The sequence below is a fragment of the Phaethon aethereus genome (genome assembly GCF_964289735.1).
Source record: "Phaethon aethereus genome assembly, chromosome: 15".
Lineage (NCBI taxonomy): Eukaryota > Metazoa > Chordata > Aves > Phaethontiformes > Phaethontidae > Phaethon > Phaethon aethereus.
In genome coordinates this window covers 1,803,264-1,825,308 of record NC_138591.1, presented here as the reverse complement: position 1 = coordinate 1,825,308, position 22,045 = coordinate 1,803,264, and the positions used below count along the sequence as shown (strand labels likewise).

Here is a 22,045-nt window from a genome sequence, read left to right as displayed (position 1 = left end):
GTGGGGATTTTTCAGGCAGCGTTTCCTAACTCGGGCACTTCTCCTGCGCCGCTGCAGCCTCCCCACGCGGCACGGCTGCGCGCGGTGGCACCGAGACCCGGCGTCCCGCCGCGGTCCCCACCACGGGCTTTCCCAACAGCGACAGCAGAGGAGACCTCCCTCCCTCTGGACGCCTTTGTGCCCACTTTGAGGTCCGAACACTATGCGGGTACGTAGCGCTCAGCCCCGCAGCGGCAGCAGAGGCAGCAGGACGAGCGGTGGGATGCAGCACGCTGCGTCGGAGGTGTCGCTCGCTCAGCTAATGCAAGGAGCGAGGAAGAGGCGACCCGGGAGCATCTGTGGGCGGTCTGTGGCAGCAGGGCTCAGTGAGCAGCCAGGCATCCTTGCGTTAAGTAGACCAGGGACACCCAAACCCTGGTACGGTATAAGCCTAAATTAATTACGTGGCCCTGGCGATTTTTCTGGAGTCGGTCTTGCTGGGAAAAAAAAAAGAGGCAAAAGATTTTAATACAGGGTACGGTAGAACTGTAGCAATATTTTCCTTAGAGGGAACACTGAAATTTTAGCAGCACAAACAGTACTTGTGTTAATATTTTAGCAAAATTATAATCAATTTAAATGTTTAAATTGATTGTATGTGAGATAATGTTTGTTCAGTACATTGTATTTTTTCTAACTATATAACTGTTCCAGAGTTTCCTTGTAACCGTAAAGACTAAAGCTCTGTCTGACTGCGGGACGTGTCCTGACCGCTGGTGTAACCGTGCTGAATATTACAACATCTGAATGTACGCACCGAGGCCTGCATTGCCTTTCTTTCCTCCCCACGCTCCCACCCGCCAGCGGTGGGACACAGGAGAGACGCACACGCACACGCACACGCTCTCACGCCGGGACTGACCTTAAGAGCAGCAACGGTGAAACGGGGACGACTTCAGCACGACTTCACCCCCCCGGCCGAGGCACCGTTGTTCTCGAGGTCAGCGGCTTTTTACAGCTCCCCAAGAGTCGGTGTTACTTTTAACTTGCAGCCGGCGCGGTGAGCGTGCAAGGACCTGGCTGCATTTTGCTGGGCAGGAGAGGAGGATGAGGAGGAGGAGGAAGGGGCTTGGGCGCCCGAGAGGCTTCCTGGCAGCGGGAAGGCAGAACAGATTGCTCCTTGATTAAACCGGAGCTGGGAATAACGTGTCCAGCCACACCAACAGGCACCTCAAGGAAGCTTACCCCTGCTCCCTCTGTCACCGAAAATGTCCGTCCGGGCCGGCGGAGGGGAGGACGCGCGCCCCGGGGCGGCACTGGGAAGGTGCGGGTCTGCAGAGGCAGGCAGCGCTGCGGGCAGGCAGCAATGGGAGCATTTTTCCCGGGCGCCAGTGATGAGTTTATGTATGTAGTTGCGCCGCCGAGGCTGTGCCAGCCGGGCAGGACGGGACAAGCCATCATTAACGCGGTACCGCAACGCCTAAGACGCACAGGCCTTGGAAAGAACGTTTGCCCATCTTGAACAAAACTCATTTTCTGGTTTGTTGGTGAGGCCGTTGCCGAACGCCCGTGGAGCTCCCCAGCCCCACGGCAGCACGGGCCGGCAGCCGTCGAGGCCCTGCTGAACTAAAACATGCGGAAAGGCAGGGTGAGAGGCCGGGCCCCAGCCTGGCCCACGATGTCACGTACCTACTCGCTGGACAAAATCCTCTCTCCAGGCTCTTTGGAAGCCCCTGCAGCATCCCCGCTAGCTGTTCGGTGTCAGCAGTGCCGTGCGTTAACTGTCATAGCACATCGGTGTGTCCACGACTCGTCAGGCAGACTAGTGTATACAGGTATGGACTGTAACTAAATATAACCTTTCAGGCTTAGGGTTAGAGAATTAGATCCATTGGTGTTATAACTGTAGTATATTATTTGGGGTTCAAGTACTCGTAACATCATCCTTCATATGTCTTTCTCCCGCTTTTGTTCCCTCCGCGCATTCGCTGCGGTACAGTGGCACGAGCAGCTTTCCCTGTAGCCCTCCAGACCACGTCCCAAAAGCGTGCCGGGACCGTGCCGTGAGCTGGTGCCCTCCTCGCCAGATGTTTAATACACCCTCTCTTCTCCCAGAGACCTCAGAAGCCCGGCAGCTAACTCCAGGCTGCAGAGGGCAAGAGGAGCATGCTGCGCTCGGGCTGGCGTCCCGAAAGCTTCTGTGTAGTGCTAGCGCTGAATTCGGGTGTAAAGAATAGAATTCAAACAATCCCGTACCTTTCCTGGAGATCTAGTCTGCCAAATCACCTTGCTCCAGGAGGCTCTGTTGCGACAGCACAGATACTTCTCAGCGCTGAAGTTAACCACATCGTGGGTTTTGCGCATTTATTTTAAACATATTAAAAGATTTGAAAGAATTGGAATTTTTTCCCATCATTTTACACTATTCCTAGCAAGGTGGAAGTTTTGCTTAACTGATACTTCGTAAAAAGGTCTCTCCTCGTTACAGCGCTTCTGTATCTCACGCAGTTTGAGCAGTCCCCCCCCTTGAAGTCATGTCTACAAGCCGTTGGGATTGCGCTGGCTGCTCTGCCCAGACACTTTGTAGGATGAGTTTCCCATCAGTTCACGCCACAACAGCAAGTGACAACTGTGGCATCTCATTTCTACTTGTCGGCCAGCGATTCCTTACAGGGGTAATTCGTACCCTTCTCTCGCCAAAAGGGCGTACGGCCGGCTCTTCCGAGGTCACTTAAGCAAAACTAAGCTAAGCGTGGTCATCGTCTATTCATTAGCAAATCACACCACTACTTTTGTGGGATCGGTATTTCTCCCAATAAAAGCTACTGTATAAATTTGCAGACTTCCTTCCAGCCTTTGTTTTCCCAAAGTGTGCTGGGGAGAGCGGATGGGTCTAGTTCCACTCTGGTTTATTCCTTGTACTTTTCTAGACAGCATTTCTCGAGCTGCGTGTGTCAGAAGACCCTCTCCCACCACCAGTGAGGCTCCGAACCAGCCTTCACTGTATCAACTAGAAACCCAAGTCCCGCTGCCTGTATTTTGTTGCAATATGCATTTAAACCTCAGATTCTTCTTTACTATCAAACTGATACCAAACATGGTTTGCAAATTTAAGGTTGGTTTTTTTTGCGGATACCTCTGTATAAGCAGACCGCTTCAAAGAGTTGCAGTTGTCACTAATCTTATGTGCATTGTAGTATAAAGTGGACCCTGTATGGAAATAAGTTAAAAATGTTTACAACTTTTGTATATATTATACATATATAAAAATATCTTTTGAGAGAACAATCTGTGATTATGTATTTTCAGTGTCTGTGTACCAACTGCAACTTATTTTCAATAAAGAGTTAAAAAAATGAATAGAAGCGGCCTGAAAAAAAATTTGGTAATACTTTATTTAATCAGATGAGCACAAGGAACAAGGAAACTGCATCATCAGGCCAGAGAGATCCATCACCTCAAGGAAACTTGCAGCAGCACCCACCTGGGGGGAATTATGTATTAATTAACTGAAAAATCGAGGGAAGACATAAGATACTCCTGCACAGAAACTGCATTTCATGTCCCCTGGACTTTACAGGCTAGAGGAAGAGACAGGGAGCAGAGCTGACACGTGGGTCAGTTGCTGACTAAAGCGGGGGGCAGCCGGCGTCACAGCGATGCGCCGCGGCAGTCGGCATGGCGCGGGCGTTGCGCCCCGCTCTGCTCGAGAGGAACCCGGCTCGAAGCAGGAACACGGAAGCGTTACTACTTGTCACGTGTTCATGCATTTTTTTATAAACAGCCATGCAGCCAAATCATCTCCCCATGTCAGGGCGTGCAGCCTGGCCCCTGTGCTGAATACGACACGTTCAGGTATTCAAAAGGGTCTTAATTATTCGCAAAAGAAACCAAAAGCACTTTGCAGCCTGACAGCAAGCAAAAATAAAAAGTGTAAGGCAAGGAAAACTTTCTGTAGCCAGGACTAGCTCTTTAGTAATACTGAGCTCAATTTCATAGAAATGATGCTTATATAAAAGCAGTGTTTTGTCACTAAAAATTACATAAATTAATTTCAACTTTATTCCTACATGTTAAAAATAACTAAAACCTGGTCTGCCAGGATGGGAGAGAATCAGACACAGAATTACAGCCATGAAAGTGCACTGCAGGGAGGCCTCTGGTCGCTCCATTGTGCTGTGGCTGCTGCTGGGGGAGTTAGTTACTTCAAATGAAGGCTAGATTCCCCTCTTGTGTCCGAGAGGTGGAACTTGGAGATGCCAAGCAACACAAGCAAAGCTACTTCAGACCGGTATCACCAAGGGAGGCACAAGATGTAACCGCTCCGTACAGTCTGAACAAACTATCCTTGTTAGTGCAGACCACTGTAAACAGATAAATGCACTTAAAGGCACTGCAGATAAACATGGTCAGTGATCAGCAGCATTTAATGTCCCAAGATGCTGTTGTTTGGAGCTACCACCATTAAAATACATCCAAGAAATTAGAAACATGGCAGTCATTAAATAAAGTTACTGTGAAGTGTGCTTTACAGAAAGTAAAGCCTTAACGTTATTATTCTACATGCAGTGCTACAAAATAAGTTTCTTTAAAGAACATGTTACATAAAAGGTCAGAGGCAACTTCAAATCTCGCTTTCAACTAATCACACAGATCAGTCCAATTCTTCAAGTAGTAGAATTAATTCCGTTTTCAGACGGGAATACTCTTTGTTATAGGAGCAGCCCAACATTTACAGACACACAGCCATAACAGCCTTACTCGCCAGTGAGTAGCATCTTTTCCTTTTCTGCACCTTTGTGCCCCTGACTACTGTGATCTTTGTGGTAACAGAAACAGCACAAAAAAAAATCAGAATGTTCTCAGGGAAGCCACTTTTTGCTTCTGTTCATTTCAGTGATTCATAATCTTCCCCCACGCCCCAAAAAAAGAAAGAAAAAACCCAAACCAGATGCTTATTCCCCTATTGTGTCCCCTGTCAGTCTTCAGATCAGAAAGTATTTTCTCAGCTATTGCATGTTACAGGAGAAAGGTGGCCTCTGCCTGCCCGCCCTGCGATTTCAGCCTAATTCTACTCAGGCATTTCGGAAGCTCAGACTTTGGGTGTTAATTAGCTACGGCACAGTCCAGTGATCCCTTTGCACAGTATTTATGAACAGCACTGAGAGGGCTCTCCAACAGTTACCTGACTCCTCTGCTAGCACCGGCTCTCAGCCACACTACACTGCCAAACCTCATCCCAAAAAGTGCATATTCATAGACAGAGACTGTTTTATTGGTCTTCAGGAAAGCTAACTAATGATTCTGCTGATTGCCTGTAAGGAAGGGAACTCCTCATCTTCAATATGCAAAGCTTTATGGGTGACAACGTCCTGCTGAGTTAGTACTTGCTTACACGTTGGGCAGATATAGCAGTCGAGATCAGAGTTGGAGTCCGTCTGCCAAACATTCTTTTTGTTCTTTTTGGGTTTGTTTGAGCTTTGTTTTTCTTTGATTCTGAAATCGTTGTGAGCAGAAAGCAGTTCTTGTTGCTTAACTGTGTCCGGCAACAACACCAACAACTCGTTAAAAATTTTCTTGAAGTTATCTCCAAGCAGTTCTCGGCAACTTTTGTAATACTGTGCTGCAGAAATCAGACCCTTCAGTGAAAAGAGAATTGAAATAATTAGGGGGGGGGCAGGGGGCAAATAATAAATCCCACTGGGATTCACTTTCACTCAGAGAGGAAAGGTTTCGGGAATCCAAAGGTTCTTGCCCACTCACTTGTCTGAATTGCCCGGAATGAGTTTTAAATTTATTGAACTTGGACTCATCGCTTTGAAGAAATTCTTTAATAGATTGTATCAGCTGAATGTTCCTTTGCTGAAAGTTTTCAGGTATCAAGTACGATCCGTGACAGGATTTTGGCCTGCATTCAAAAAGACCAAAAGTGACTTTGACATTGTGCCATGTTATACAAAGGTGCTGTGAGATATATATTATACAGCTATTCTCTTCTATAGGATGCGCTCCCTTTCTCCACCCAACTACACATGCAAATGAAATTACTGTATCAGATTCCAGCTTTACCTAGACAGAATATTTAAAATGCGAGTTTAACAAAACTAACCATTTTGCAAGCTAGGTGCGCTAAAAAGATGTGAGCGAAGACCGCACCACAAATAAAACCGAACAGATTAATACAGATGCCTGTCTTAACTTGTACAGATTTTCCCCTCCCCTTTTCCCATAAATTCATCTCTCTAGACCAGAAGGGCCCTGGCCAGAGATCAGCTGCTGAGGGAAGAAGAAAAAAAAAAAAAAAAAAAAAAATCACAGCAACAAAGGCATTTAGAGGTCACCAAGAAAGACATGCTTCAGCACCTTGCTTCTGGGACTCAGACAGAATCAATGGAAAGGTTAAGAAATATGTTGAAGCTGCAGATTTCCAAACACATCTAGAAAAAGTGGAAGTCTGAGCTGCCACACTGCACAAGTTTTCATATCCTCAGACTTGAAGCCACACAACAACGCTTGTGCTTTCTTTTACACAACCCTCCTGAACCCAGCGCACAACGGCCACAGGACTCCCTAACAGGAATCATTCCGTGGCTGCTGGCCTCTGCTGCGGCTCCTGTTTAGAATAATGCCCTCAGAGTACTCCATGTGTTGTTTGAAGCCCATATGACATAACCGAGATGCAAGGTGTAAAGTAACTCTAACTCAAAGGACTTTCACTTACTCTTTCAAAGATGTAGTGACAGGCTCAGAGATATTGGTGGATGGAATAACAGCAAAACCTGGAGGGGGTTTACTAACAGGCACCGACAGTCCTGGAGGCGGAGGAGGACTCTTTAATAGCACCACAGTGTTAAAGCCTAAATGAAAGCAGAGAACAGACAGAAAGTTAGAGCACGTTTTTGTGGCACCCACATACCACTGTCTAAAATTAACGCCAGCGGTCTGACGTACTCTCCGGAAGCACTAAGAAGTACAAGTCAGCAGCACAGACATCACTATGTTGGAAAACAAACTAAAAACCAGAGAGGTGGAAATCTGTTGCCTTAATAGTCAGGTCAAGAAGCACTTCATAGTGGCTGATGTTACTCTCTAAAGAAAGCACTTTAACTATTAATTTACTTTTTCAGTAGAAAATAAGTAAAAAAAAACCCAAAACCACCCACTCAAATTCACAATGAAAAACACTTTTACATTATTAAAGTGAACAGAAATCACTCCAGCAGTCACAACAGCACTAGGCATCGCATGGTCTAGCATACTCCACCAAGCAGTATCTGCAGAGCAGCACAGAACAAAACAGCTATGCAACCATCTCCTGATGCAATTCTGCTTTCATTAAAACCACTGCAAGTCACATTTGTTGCTATGTTACTCCAGTTTTACAAGATTACAGCACTGCTAAAAGCAAGGGCATTAAATCTTCGCAAATCTTTGCAGAACAAAAAAAAGCGACCAAGCAAGCCAAGTGACAAGTACCAGCAGGCACAGGTCACAGCTAGAGATTCCCTTTGCCCGCAGGGGCTTCCAAACTGTATCTTGAAGCACAAAAGCACAGATACATGTCAGACATGACTCATCAGAAAAGCAGTGACGAGTAAAGATCGGCCGCTCATATGTGAGCCACCCCCAGAGAGCAGACACCTGCAGGTGCACGGAGCAGAGTATCCCAACATTGCCACCACTTCAGCCGTGTTTCACAGGGGATGCTCAAGCCCATCCGTGCCGCCCAGGCCGCCTTGTTAAACTTCAAAGGCGAATGTGGCACATGCTGGCAGAGCCGCCCTTCACAGGAGAGCCAGAAGGAGCAGTTTGTACATCTCATCCACGTGCCATTTCTCTAAGCTACACCCAAGCAAAGCTGGCCACGCCCTGCAGTGCTTACCTGGTGGTGGGGGCATTCTAGCTGACCCTGAGCTCCCAAGAGCTGGGAAGTCTTCCTGAGGTAAAGGGCATTTGTTAGTCACTGTGGGCTTTTTAAGGCCAGGGGGCTCTTTGGGTGTACTACAGATCACTAACGATTTTTCTGCATGACCATTCATGACAGTTGTGGATCGGTCAGGGGCATGAAGAGCAGAGGATGCATTTGATGTCTGCTCTGCCTCTAGCAGCTTTTCAGTAGATGACCTGGGAAATGATGTCTCCTGTAACAGGTGTGGGGACGATGGTCTCTGCTTCTCAACCCCCATCTTCTTTTTCTTGCTCACTTTCATAAAAGTTTGTGAGGTAGAAGCTGCCAGCAAGGACGACACATCAAACATCGTTGGCGTGTTTCTGATCTCCTGGGTTGTCAAGCCACTACTGCTGTCTTCATCATCTGACTGAGAGAGTTTATTGCTCTTCTTACTTCCTTTAGTGCTATTCAAGGAGGATGTTTTTTTGGCTATCTGGTTTACACAGGGGTTGCTAATGGCTTTGACCACGTTTTTACTGGAACCGTTGTTCCATGCAGAGGTGATGTGAGTTACTGTTTTATTGTTAGGCCTCATTTTGGACACTAGAGCTGGAAAATCCTCCTCTTGGAAAGCTGTTTTCTTTGCAGTCACTGTGTATGTCAAAGACATCCCAGAAGAGATGGTGGGTGCTGCAGAGGATGACAAACTTGGGAAATCTTCTTCTTTAAGCTTAACCGCTGCTAGCTGGGCAGAGCTGTAAGAAAGGAAAAATACACCCTGTTACACCGGTGCTGCACAACTCCGACAGGCAGACGAGCTCCATACCTGCCTGCACTCTTCCTCAAACTATCCCTTCGGGTGGCACAACCGACCCAGCTGTTAACAGGATGCAAATGCACTGGGGCTTATAAACCGTGTCTGGAGTGGGTCTCCTCAAAGAAGTCACATTAGCCTTGCTGTGTTATCAGTACTGGCTCAGTGCACCTCACCTTGACCAGCAAGCTGTACACACACATTCTAGCTGCCACATCCTGCAAAGACGCTATTCTAATCATCACCAATTTCAGGACATGATGACTTTTAAAACTCACGGTATAGATCCCCTTCAAGATAAGCTATCAAGTTAAAAATGGCTGGGATTGAGAATGTTGAGAATTTCCCTGAAGTTACACCACCAGAAGATCAAGCCATGAACTGAACAACCGTTGGCGTTCATGCAGGCAACTAGCACAGAAACAGCTCGAGGCAGAAGGGGGCTAGGGCAGGGGGGGGAAGCATTTGTAGTTTAAGTGATCTGTAAAATTATTTTCCCCAGAAATGCAGAACACAAGTAAGTTTCTAAATCTGCTTTCTCATTACTGCAGCCTTGCACAAACTTACCCTTGTAGAGGTCCCGCTGCTGAACCAATTGCTGGAAAGTCATCTTGGCTTAACGCACCGTTAGCAGCTGCTTCTTTTGGAGTATTGACAAAAAGAGCAAAGAAATGTTTTCAACTAAAATCCATTCATTTCAGAGTGGAAGCTATCAATGAACATGACAGCAGCATTAGCAAGTCCTATTTTCAGCAGCTGATGATGTCATTAACTGTGACGTTCCAAAAGGACAATTTAAATCCATGCGTCACTCTTTCCTTCAATTAACTGCATTCACCATTATGTCATCGTGTACTGGCTGTAGCATGCAGGAGATTCACGACAGCGAACAGGAGCAAAGCATTGGTTGATAAGTACTTTGTGAGGGAACGCTCTAGCGACTGAGACACCAATGCCCCCAGCTGTCTGCTCCATGCTTCTGCCAGAGGTTAGCACTCAACCTCAGCACAGGGTCTGCTCATCAGAGTCTGAGCGCTCTGACTGAGGTACACTTCGCTTGAAAAGCTGCTCCTCTGAGCTGTCCATCACACCTCTGCTGCACAGATGCCCAAGCTGCTCAGCAATTAGCTCCTGGGAATTCATTTTACATTAAAACATAACTCATTCCTAATTTAGATTTGCCTTAAAATCCAAATCCAGCACTGCGGACCGCAGCAATTCAAGGACAGATTGATAACAGCTTTGACATGCGTGCAGCAAAAGCTGGGCAGGCAGTTGGGGGAAATAACCTTGTCTGTCATCCCCAACCGAGCTGTACCCATTAACCAAACAGCTCTCAGCAGCCCTCAGTTCATAATGAAAGCATACCATCTTTAAGTGGGAATCCTGCCATAGGAGCAGTGGAACAGTGGAAAATGGATTTGGAGCAACAGTAATACCAAAACACCACTGCATCTTATTTGTTTACCCCAAACTGGACCTGGTTCAAAACAATTAAAGGTTTGCTTTCACCAGTTACAAACTTGTACTGGGAATAACTTCTCAAAAAAAGGGAAACTCAGTTCAAGCATCAGAATAGATCAATTCTTGCATGCTAGAGCAGGAAATGACACGTTCTTAGATTACATTGACTTGGATGGAACATCACACATACTGTCACATGCTGATTGCATTTGATATTTCTGCCCAGCTCCTAGTACAACCTGCTGCAGGAATCCCAGCCCACTCGGACACACTACACTGCCAATCTGCGTTGCTGGATCACGATTCTGCATAGCTCTATCCACATCCACCAGCTTTTGAGAACACCATGTGGCGATCGCCAGTTTTGCTAGGCTGATCTCCAGACCCACCGTGCCACCCTGCAGCTGCAGAACATGTTCAACACTAACCTGTAGCATCATTTGAAGACTTTGGCACACGTTTGGAGCTGAGCACTTCTGAATCCCTCAAGTCCTCCTTTTTACCTCTACTGCTGCTGTCATCTTTGTCTTCTACCCATTTTTTCTCCTCTTGCCGTTTAGCTGCCACAGATGCCCTGACTGCTGCTGCAACATCTCTGTCTTCTTCCTCCCTACAGGACAAGGCAGATTTTCTTGGTCAAACAGTAAGGATTACCAAGCATCTTTGTCTCATTCCAGCTCTCACCTCTCCGCTGTCAGCTCCAGTGACTGTCCCTGATCTGCCAGCTGCAGTGAAGGCTGAAACAAACCCACCACTCCAACACACCCTGGCGCCGGCTGGTGAGACAGGCAACATTCGCCCCCTGAATTTGCAAATTCTACATGTGGTAATAACAATCAAGGCCATAAAAAAAACAGGGTGAACTGGGAGAGGCAGTACCAAGGATGCATGGGGACACCTGTCTCTCCCATTCATTTTCCAATGTATGAAATCATACTTGTAGGCCACAGTAATTCTTTTTGAGACATGGTTTGTCATGAACTCTCAACACATGCACAATCCACATGCGACACCAACATATAAGTGTTTAGAGATGGACTTTTTCCCCCCAGTGAAATCACCAGTAATGAACCAGCTGACCACCCAGCGAGAAAAAGAAGAAAAAGAGATGTGCAGTATGTATAAAGCACTCAGGTCTTGTGTGGATGAAGAGACATATAAATGCAAAATTTCATTTCAATACTTAACCCTCTTCTTTTTCCAAAGCACTCAGTCTGGCCACACAGAGATCTGTTAGTTCAATGACAAGCATGGTCCTTAGAATAGGAACTTCATGATTACCCAGACAAAAAAGTCCATTAAGCCTGCAAAGACTTGTCACTTACTTCAGAAAATCCTATTGTGAAAAGTTAGCATAAAAACAGTTGCTGAAATTAATTTAGGATTCAGAGCTTATTTAACCCATGAGCTGAAGATTACATTGCTTGCTTCCTGTGTCAAGTCCAGAGAGCTGAAACTTCACACAAAATAACGTCACTTTGACCAAGCATGTAGTCAGCACGCAGGCTTAAACTGAAAGTTAGTTCTACTCTCAACTAAGGATTCACTACAGAAGCTTCTGTATTTGTACCCACTTCCTTCCTACTGGCCCACCAAAACATTGTCAATTGGTCAGTAAAATACCAGTACTAAGCAGAAAAAAAAAAATATCCACAAATTGTTGTGCTACTCACCTCTTGTATCTCCAGCTGCCTCTTCTGTTTTGCTGACTTCCTCGGCCACCCAATCTGCCTGACCTCCCTTGCCTGTTATATCTGTCCACTTCTTCATAGTCCTCTCCACCTATAACACCTAAACAGGAAGGATGGTTGATCACTCTCAAAGTTATTTCTTTAATCTGGGCATCACACTATACCTGAAAAAAGTGAAAATAGGCCAGTACAAACAAGTCTATCTTGATTTCTTTCTTATGATTAAGTAGTCTATATAACCTTCAAGACTGCTGCATTAAAATATATTTTGCAGTATATGGATTCCATGTATTGTAACCTGTGATGTGAGTTTTGAGTAATTTTGTTCTTATGCAGAGAGATCACTACATACAGAAGAAAAGTTCTACACAGAAGAAAAGTTCATATGTCCTAAATGGATATGCTGCTCTGGTCTCATGCTCCATGTTCATCACTACTTTGTATTAACTGTAATAGAAGTCATTCACTTAATTATAAATTGGAGAAGTGTTGCAGTTTAACCCGGCTGGCAGCTAAACACCACTAAACACCAGCGTCATCTGCTCACTCCCCCTCCCTCAGTGGGGTGGGGGAGAGAATCAGGAATAAAAAAAGTAAAATTTGTGGGTTGAGATAAAGACAGTTTAATAGGACAGAAAAGGAAGGGAAAATAATAACGACCATAATGGAAAAGCATATACAAAATAAGTGATACATAATGCAATTGCTCACCACCTGCCAACCGATGCCCAGCCAGTTCCCGAGCAGCGGCCCCCAGCCAGCTTTCTCCCTAGTTTATATACTGAGCACGATGCCATACGGTATGGAATATTGCCCGGGCCAGTTGGGGCCAGCTGACGCAGATGTGCCCCTCCCCAGCTTCTTGTGCCCCTCAGCCTCCTCGCTGCCTGGACAATATGAGAAGCTGAGAAGTCCCTGACTTAGTGTAAACACTGCTTAGCAACAACTAAAACATCAGCATGTTATCAACATTATTCTCATCCAAAATCCAAAACACAGCACTATACCAGCTACCAGGAAGAAAATTAACTCTACCCCAGCTGCAACCAGGGCAAGAAGAAAGTCAGCAATTTTCCTAAAATTATGTATCATCATTAAATCCACACATGAGAGAAAAAAATTGTAGAACAATTTAGGTAGGAAGAGGCTCCTGAATGTCATCTTCCCCAACCCCTCACTCAAAGCAAGGCCAACTCTGAAGCTACATCAGGTTGCCCAAGACCCTGTCTGGTCAAGTTCTGGTTATCTTCAAGGACAATCTCTACAATCACTCAAGGTCCTGCTCCAGGGCTTGCCCACCCTCTTTATAAAGAGTATCCCAGGGCTTGCCCACCCTCTTTATAAAGAGTATCTTCCTGGCTAGGAAGCGTTCACCAGATGTTCTTGAGAACCCTCAAAGCAGTAAGAATTAATACGTTTCTGTCCACCTCATCCCTAAAGCACACTTACCCTCATTCCTCCTCTGGTGCCTAGGAGCATAGGTAAACTGAAGGTCTATCTGCCGGTTCTGCCTGGCCTCTGCCCTGTTCTTGCTGTGGCAGGCTGTTTTGTGCGCTTTATAATCTATTTCTGTGCGGAAAGCGTGGGTAAACTGTTCTGTGCTGCACCGTCCCTCTTCGCAAAGGAAGTGCTTTTCACGGAAGTGTTCACGAAGGTATTCATAATCACTGGGAAGAGAAAAGAGGCTGAGCTGCAACCTTCCCAAAATATTTTACTCTGGTATATGGCTACTCGTACAAGATGAAGTGAAGACATACCTAAGCAGCTGGTTCTTTCTTTATACCCAGACAAGCTTTCCAGCTGAAACCACCTGTGTATGGTCGACACAGGCCTTAATGCATGATCTCAGATGTTAATCTAAACCTACTGGCTGCTCATCACATCCAGCTGTACATAAGGCACATATTTAATAAAAGAAAATTTACTTCCATCTGCTTTGCACATGAACATTGGAGCATTAAAGTTTACACACTAGACAGCTGCAGACATCTGCTGTCACGCTGCAAAATGTAACTTTTAATGTTTAACATTAATGAAGAAAACTTTAAAATATGAACTAGACAGAAAGTGATTACTTTGGCTATTGGTTTGAGGAACAAAAGAGACTGCAGCCAATCTGCTGACATTATTGCCCTCTGTCTTCGTGTGCTACTTTCCCCAAAATTCAAAGCAGACCCAAGCAATTTTTCTTCAAAATTTAAGCTACAGAAAGAGGAATAAACTGCTTGCACAAACCTGTAGTATTCCTGAGCACCATCAGAGTCACAGAAATGACAGAAATAATGATCTCGTCTTAGGTGTTTCAGTAACTCATCATTATCCAAATAACGCTCGTCGCAAAATTTACACAGGGGATGCCCACGATGAGAGGTGTCATCTGGATCTCCATGGATTCGATGACGGGCAAGGTCCTTACGAGAATACCATTTTCGTTCATAAGTAAAAATCTAAAAAAAGAGAGAGAGAGAGAGAGAGAGATATGTATTACTTCTTGTGAACAGAGAACAAAATGGAATAAGATGGGTTATATACAACTTGTCCCCTTGTAGGAGTGGACGATTTGCTTCAGAAAGATGCACTTCGACAACTGACACCTAAAATTTTCAGTGAATAGGAAACAAAATTCAAGTGATGGATCCAAATTAAATCTAACTTGCATTTCACTCCGTTTGAACATTGGAAACAGATCTAATACACTTTTTCCCTTACAAAAGTTTTTTTGTGTATTAACATAACACAACAAACAAAGTTAAATCTCTGGTGGAGGAAAAAAAATCCTAGATATTTATGAACATACAGTATTTTGCACACTCAAACTGAAAAAAAAACATAAACCAGAAGCGAACTGTTTTACTTTCCTGAGATAGCAACTACCCCAACACAGCTACACAGAAAGGATACAACTTAGTGAACAAATTTTGTATTATAAGCCAATCTTCTGTCCCTACTAGCACGTGAGCTATTTTGGCGGGGAGGGTTCTAAAGATGCCAAAAAGATCAACATGGCCTTGAGAACAGAATATCCTTTACATCTTGCCTAGATAAGGAGTGTTAACTTGTTCTGGGAAAAGGTTTGTTTGGCTTAGCTAGGGTTGACTGTGAGTTTAAGAACTTCTTTTCAGTGGGTACTAATATGGAACTTTTTTTGAGAAATAAAATGCTCTGCAATATTCTGAAATTAAAAGCCAGCAAATTCTATTATTGTTCATTAATTGTCTGGGAGAGACGACAACAAACAAGTTCCTCTAGTGCTGGCTGCTTAAGTTGACCACAGAAACACCTCTTCACCAGAGCTCCAAGGACACAGCGCCTGAAAGAAGCGGTCTTGCCCTGACCACTTTCCTTGAATGAGCTCTAGTGATTGCATGACCACAGGGAAGATAGTCAAATCAGTTCACTGAGAGCTAACCCTGCAAAAAAAACGTATTAGCGTTCATTCAGGTCAACCCAACCACTTCTGGATCCTGCCCCTTTTGGCAGTAAGCTAAGTTCAGTTGGCATAAACATGAACTGTGGCACCACAGGATAAATGCATTTCTCCGATTTGATACTTAATTGGTTTCAGAGAAAACGAACACACATACAAAACCATGTGTAATGAGTTCTAAAAATATGTGTTCATGCATTAAATTCCCTCCTGCAACAATAAGGAACGCTGACAACTATTAGACACAGAAGTTAGCAGTCCTAGAATTCATCTGACAGTAGCTGCTGATTTTGTACGACGTTTAATTCAGAAATACAAAACCCACTCTAGCTCCAGAGAAAGGTGGAGTTCTGAATTTCAGACTGTGAAAAAGCATCACCTGACTGACATAACACTAGCCCTTCTAAATGAAATTTGGGTGGGATTAAATAAAAAATAAAAAAGGATGACGATGGTGATGGTAAGATGAGCAGTTTTAAGGCTCAATGCACGTGACCTTCTCAGACATTGACAACTCAGCTTTTCAGTAACTGCTTTATCTTTAACAGGTTGTAAAACACATTTTAAAACAGCCTCTGGTCACGTTCTGTGCACGTACATCAAACACCGCAGACCTCTACCGCAGACAACAGTGAGCTTCATTTTCCAATCAAGTCAACAAGATACAGGAAATTTGCTCTGAACAAATAAACAAGATAATGAAATATAATTATATTTTGTTAAGCCATCAAGATGGATTCTCATTCTCTACATGATCCAACTGTAAATGCTACATTGACTCTGATCTGAGAAGTAAATCCACCACTCCATGATGCATTCTCCTTGCTGAACTGGCACCAAATATTTTCTTAAGTTACAGTTTTAGCTCATAAAGTCATTATGAGAATAAGTCTTAACAGATACCAAATTGCTACCATTACAGGTGTAACAAAGTCTGCCTACAACTTGGGATTAAATTCCTCTCAGACCATTAGGGTTTGGTATTTATACACATTATGGCACAGGAGCTAACATCAGAAGGTTATTAATATGATTCGGCTTAATTTAAAATACAATCCACTGAGAATCTTCAGGCCTTCTTCATTCATCAGTTTATGGAAGAAGAAAGATGTAAAACAAAGCAACTGGCCTCACTGCAGGCAGACAGAGGAAATTTAAAAGAATAAATAGGCGCTGTTCAGCCACCCCATTTTTCCCACCTCCCCAGGTACTCTTGCAGGTCAGATAAGGAAGCACCCCTCCTTCCCCCACCTAAAAACATAGAACTAGCTCACCTTTAAGTGTTTAACACAGAGTTTGCAACAGAAGAGTTCATGCTGCTTCCTCATGTGCTGTTCCAGATCTGCAAAGGTATTGAACGGCTTCACATCTGGACACAAAGAGCATTCATGCTGCAGCAGCTTCCTAAGAGACAAGAAAGGTTTCCTAAAAATTACCCGATTCCCTCTCAGCAATGCGATACCTTTATAAAAAACAAATGTTCTGTCAGTGGCAGAAGGCCGCATTTTTATAGCTCCCCCAGCAATTCATAATAAGGTTAGTGTCCTGCTTATTCCAAGAATACTTTGTCATCTGTCAGGAACAGAACCAAATTACATAGAGGATTCAACTGTGAGAGAAGAGCTGAACAGTCACAGGGTAAGTAATACACTGCCACTGTAAAATTTTGAGTGGACTATAACATGTCCACGCCAACAAGCCCCTTGCTTATTGAAGATTCAGCTGATAGATGCAACATTCACATCCAATTTAATTATACTTTCTATTGTCAGAAACTGAAGAACATAGTGGAGGGAGATAAAAAAATTGTAATAGAAAAGGAGGTGAAGGGGGAGGGTGTCAAACAAAAAACCCACAGTGATTCCCAACAAGAGCTGAAGACAGAGCACTGGTCTCAGTGGGAGGCTCCACTCCCATGCATTTGATTGCTGCCCACGGAACTTGTGATGTCAGCAACTCTCCAGAAATCATATCATCAAAAGCAATTCCCGGAGCTGGTGTATAATTAATCACAACATGCTTCCAACTGATTCTGCTCAGTAAACCCATTGCCCAATTCCATAAATATGAACTCATACACAAACATGTAAATGTATCGGCAAAGCTACTTAGCCCAAATCAGTTTGGATATAATGCACAATTCTCCAAGAAAAAGGTACCATTGCCTGCATAGTTTCATCTTTTTTCACTCTTCTTTCCTTTTACCTGCTTTTAATTATGTTACAGCCTCCCAATTAAACACATTATGAAAAATATTTTTAGAACGTGATACTATCGCCACATTTTTTACGTCATTCTTTTTCTCTCCCATTTAGAATCAAGACCTTTGCAGGCAGACAAGGTTGCTCTTCTTTTCATACAATGTTTGGTACAACTGGTTTTGATTAGTCCTTATGCAGCACAGCAATAAGTACAATTTTAATAGTAATTGTGTGTTTACCAATTTCCAGAGCAGCCATGCAATGAATGAAAAGCCTCTCAGCAAGCTTGCTGTTGATACAGAAGCAAAAAGCAACTTTTATTGACAGAGCAACGCTTCTTTTCATCAGCAGCATCAGAGAATCTAACACTCCAGCCTTGAGGAGCTGCTCCCTTTGCCGACTGTGGTACTGAGCACTCACGCCAACCACGCCGCTCCAGTCTCTCATCCTGCCAAAGCCACCTGTGCTGCAGGGTGACTAATGTACACAGCACAGCAGCCACTCTATTCCCATGAAATAAAACCACACTGTTCTACAAAAGCATGCATTTCCTGCCACATAACACAGATAAGAATATGTTGCTTTAGGGATATGTTACAGAAAGGATTCTAGTACTTACCTGTACATTGCATAAACATCTCCATCCATAAAATAAATGTCATATTTCTTCTCATGCTGCAACTGATTAAGTGCTATTGTTGAGAAAGACGTAAGCTTCCGTCCAAAGACAACCTGCAGGCAACACAAGAATCAGTGAGAGCACATTCAGGCTGCACAGCCTTTGGGATTACAGATAAACTCCTCAGCACAAACTTTGTTTGTAAGGGAACTCGCCATAGCCTGAAGCTTGGACAACACTTGCAGAGCTTTGTGTCCGTCCCAGCTGCTCGTCACCACCCCCGGTTACTGCCCCCACAACTGTCAGCAAAGCCACTGTGACTGCTCCTTATCAACTTCCAGCAAGTGAGCCAGCTCCAATGAAGGTGGATTGGACTAGCCTGGTCTTTGGATTTTGAACTAGATTAGGAAACTCTTTTATGGTATGTTTTGCTACCTGTCAAGAGCCCTGCACTCAGCTCCCACCCATCTCCTGGTAAGAGATCACGCAGAAACCTACAGTCTGTAACTGAAAAGTGACATTAGTCAGAGCCTGACTGGGAAACCACTGTTTCTTCTTTCCTTAACTACCACGAAAGTGAGAAACAAAATGCTACATCACTTCTCAAATTATTTCTACCACATACCCCTGCTAAGAGAACCTGCTTGTTCACAGTTGCTCCCGCTGACCTCCAAGCAGCCTGGGTCTCACACTATAGCCATTTATAAAATCACATCCTCCTTCAGAAGCCACCCTACCACTGGTCTGCTCCAGCACACATTCACAGTTTGGGAAGTGCTGGGGCAGCAGAAACATTTATGAAAGAGCTGGAGTTACCTTCACCAGCTTAGAAAGGCTGAGACACAAACACAGTAAGCATCTTTCAGTTCTTACAGTAAAGGCTATAAATCTAGAAATACCTACAGCCTTAATAAAAGCATTCAGTTATATAATACACACATAGTTTAGCCTTGTTGAATCACTCCTTTACCCTTGTTGGGGTGAAATACCATGGAACACGTCTTTTATGTCTGCTTTTGTGGGTTTTTTTAAAGCTTTCTTTACAGTCAGGCTACTTTTAAGTTAACCAAAACAAGAAGGACACCCAACTTGACGAAATATCAAGCTTAAAGAAAATACAAATTTAAGTTTGTTGGATAAATGACAACTATGTCTAACTCCAATTATTTTAAAAAACTTGTTTCAGTGAAATTGTATTGATTTTTCATTTCAGCTCAAAGTGAGTTTTAAAAGAGAGACATGGATTGCTGAAAAATAGATTTTACCACAGGAGTCCAACACGATTTCCTACAGCAGTTCCAAGAACAATTGCGCACACATATATAATAAACACACTGACAAATCCTCTGAGCCTCATCCAAGTATACAGCAGAGTTAGTTTACACGTCAACAAGTAATCCTTCTTAGCTTCACTGCAAAAATTCCGCATCACTGAAAGCACATATTACCGTAACAAGTGTACCCTGCTTTCCCCTCCGTCACGTCCTCTGCTGCCACTCATCTTTATAGTTATATTTGCTTTGGACATTCTGCTGTGACACCAATTTGGTCTACACTACCCTGTACGACACCAGCTGAGATCTGGTGGTGTCATACTCACCTCTGCTAATTCCACTCACGCTACGCAAATTGACAGAGACCTGGTTTGAGGTCCTACATATACGTGCAGTTCATTCAACGGCAATTTTTATGTGATTTATGTCCCCCCAGTATCTTTTTCCTTGGGGCAGATGGGTGAACAGACAGAACAGTATTACAGTGACACTTAAAGATAAGAGGCAGGGGGAAATAGAGCACAACCATTAAAAATGATCTCTCTGCCAATTATAATAAAAGGATTTTAAACAGTTAATAAAGGAGGCAGAAAGATGGCTGAATGAACCAAAGTTCAGACCACATAATATAGCAATACCACAAAACTGAAAAGCTCTCAAGATTTAACAGTCCACCTGTGACCCTAAGACAAGCAGGTTTAAGCATGAAGAACACCAGCACAGCTTGCTTCCTCCTAAGACAGGAGAAGCAGAGCAGCAGCTCCTCAGAGGATGACCAGAGATAAAATTACTTTCACAGAGTATCCTTCTGTACACCGAGCTACTCACGTGACAGTAAGCTCAGTCTAAAAACCACACTGACCTTTCTGGCCTCCACAAAGTCTGAGAATCTTCAGCACGCAGCCAAAGATTTTCAATCCCTCCAACCACCTGAACAACAAGAAAAGCAGCCAACGCAAGCAGTTTAGTTTGGGGGGTTCTCCTTTCACCAAGGGGAGAGCCCCCTCCCCTGATATACTGGTTTTACTTGATTTCCTAAACCATCTCAGTATACTTCTTTCAGTGCTAGTACCAATTCTCTTCTTCTCAAAGGGTTTGTCTTTCTCTGCATCAGTTCCACTAAAATAAATTCATATATGAAGATTTATTTTTACAGTCATCCTTGAACAACTTTTCTTCACGACGATCACCACTGCACCGAATCCTCGGCTCCCTCCGCACAGCCGAGCCACAACATCAGAACGGCTTCATTTCAACTCCGCAACAAAGCCCCGCACTAATGCACCAGCAGGCCGTGAGGAAAACACAAATCTATCAGAAAAATTGTAACTGAGGGGAAATTACTTTTTAAGCATACGCCCAAGAGACAGCTCACGCTAACAGGAACTGGAGGCAAACGCAGCATGGTGTGCTGTAACGCAAGGCATGAGCAAGCCCTGAAAGAATACAAAATATGTCCTCCCTCAAGCTTAAAATCAAGTCAGGAATTCGGCAGATTGATAGAGTCACCTGAGATCACATTAACACCAACTCTGGAGAGCAAGCCCTGCTGATTTAAAAAAAAAATTAATATTCCCTTTAAATTCCATTTTCTTCGTATTTTGTTTCCAACACCCCTTCCGCCCCCTCTGAACGGCAGTCGCACCACCGGGAGCAAAGCCGACGGCACATGAACCCGGAAGGCTCCCGGCTGCGGGACGTTCCCCCCCGGCTCCACTCAGCAGTTTTCACGAGTTGCTTCGTGGCCCGACTCCTACCCCAGCCCGTCCCGAGGCCTCCCCCGCCCCGCGGCCCTCCTCCCCACGACGGCCGGCCCGAGTCCAGCCCCGCGCAGGCCCCGGCACCGGGCGGCAGGAGCGGTCCGGCCCGGTGCGAGGGCGCCGGTCCCGGCCTCACCTGGCCCAGCTCCTCCCGGCACACCGCGCAGTACCGCACGCCGCACAGTGCCCGCATCCGCACCGAGCACCGGTAGCAGATGGGGTGGTCGCAGCGGCCCAGCGCCACCACCTCCAGCTCCCCGCAGCACAGCACACACGACCCGTCCGCGGGCCCCGCCGCCGCGCCAGAGGCCGAGGCGGCCATGGCGGCGCCGACCCGCCGCGGCCTAGGCCCCGCACCGCCTAGCAACAGCCCGCACCATAGAGAGGCGACCTAGAGCGCCACCCGGCCCGGCACACGACTCTCCGCCCAACTTCCGACCATAGAGATCCACCCTCACGAATCCCCAGCGTAGCCGGCCTGACTGATCACCGAGTCTCTGCCTAGAGCGGTGCCTCACTCCCCTAATTACCTCCCACGACCGCTAGGGCGCCACTCCTCCTGACGTCACCCCGCGTCCTCCAGCGTTCCACCATAGAGAAACAGCCCAGAGCGCCCCATCGCCGCGCGCCGCGCTAGCCTTGCTCTTGCAGGCCTCTAACCATGGAGAAGCGCTGCTCAGAGCGCCTACGCGGCAGAGCCCGTCTAGCTGCCTCTCTTTGGTCTCCCCTGAGGTGGCGGCGGCCCGGGGGAGCCATTTGGCGGCCGCTTGCCCCATGGCAGCAGAGCAGGCCCCGGGAGAGGCTGAGCAGTGCTGGGTGGCTTCCGCTGTGTCGCCTCGGGGCTTGCCCCTGGGGAACCCCTGCCTGTGGGGAGACTGGGGACCCGAGCCCCGTCCCCAGCACCCGTGGGTGCTGCCCTGCGCCA

General features: G+C 45.4%; 1 protein-coding gene across 1 annotated transcript; it reads right to left on the bottom strand.

Moving 5' to 3' along the window:
• Nucleotides 1–5,270: 5,270 nt before the first annotated feature.
• On the bottom strand, nucleotides 5,271–21,442 carry ZNF598 (zinc finger protein 598, E3 ubiquitin ligase; the record flags this gene model as incomplete). Its single annotated transcript, XM_082006523.1, has 12 exons — nucleotides 5,271–5,618; nucleotides 5,743–5,887; nucleotides 6,701–6,836; nucleotides 7,862–8,625; nucleotides 9,252–9,324; nucleotides 10,577–10,758; nucleotides 11,822–11,939; nucleotides 13,289–13,506; nucleotides 14,075–14,286; nucleotides 16,541–16,670; nucleotides 18,087–18,199; nucleotides 21,257–21,442. The coding sequence occupies 12 exons, from the start codon at nucleotides 21,440–21,442 to the stop codon at nucleotides 5,271–5,273; spliced, it is 2,625 nt and encodes an 874-aa protein (XP_081862649.1).
• Between the last annotated feature and the right edge of the window lie 603 nt (nucleotides 21,443–22,045).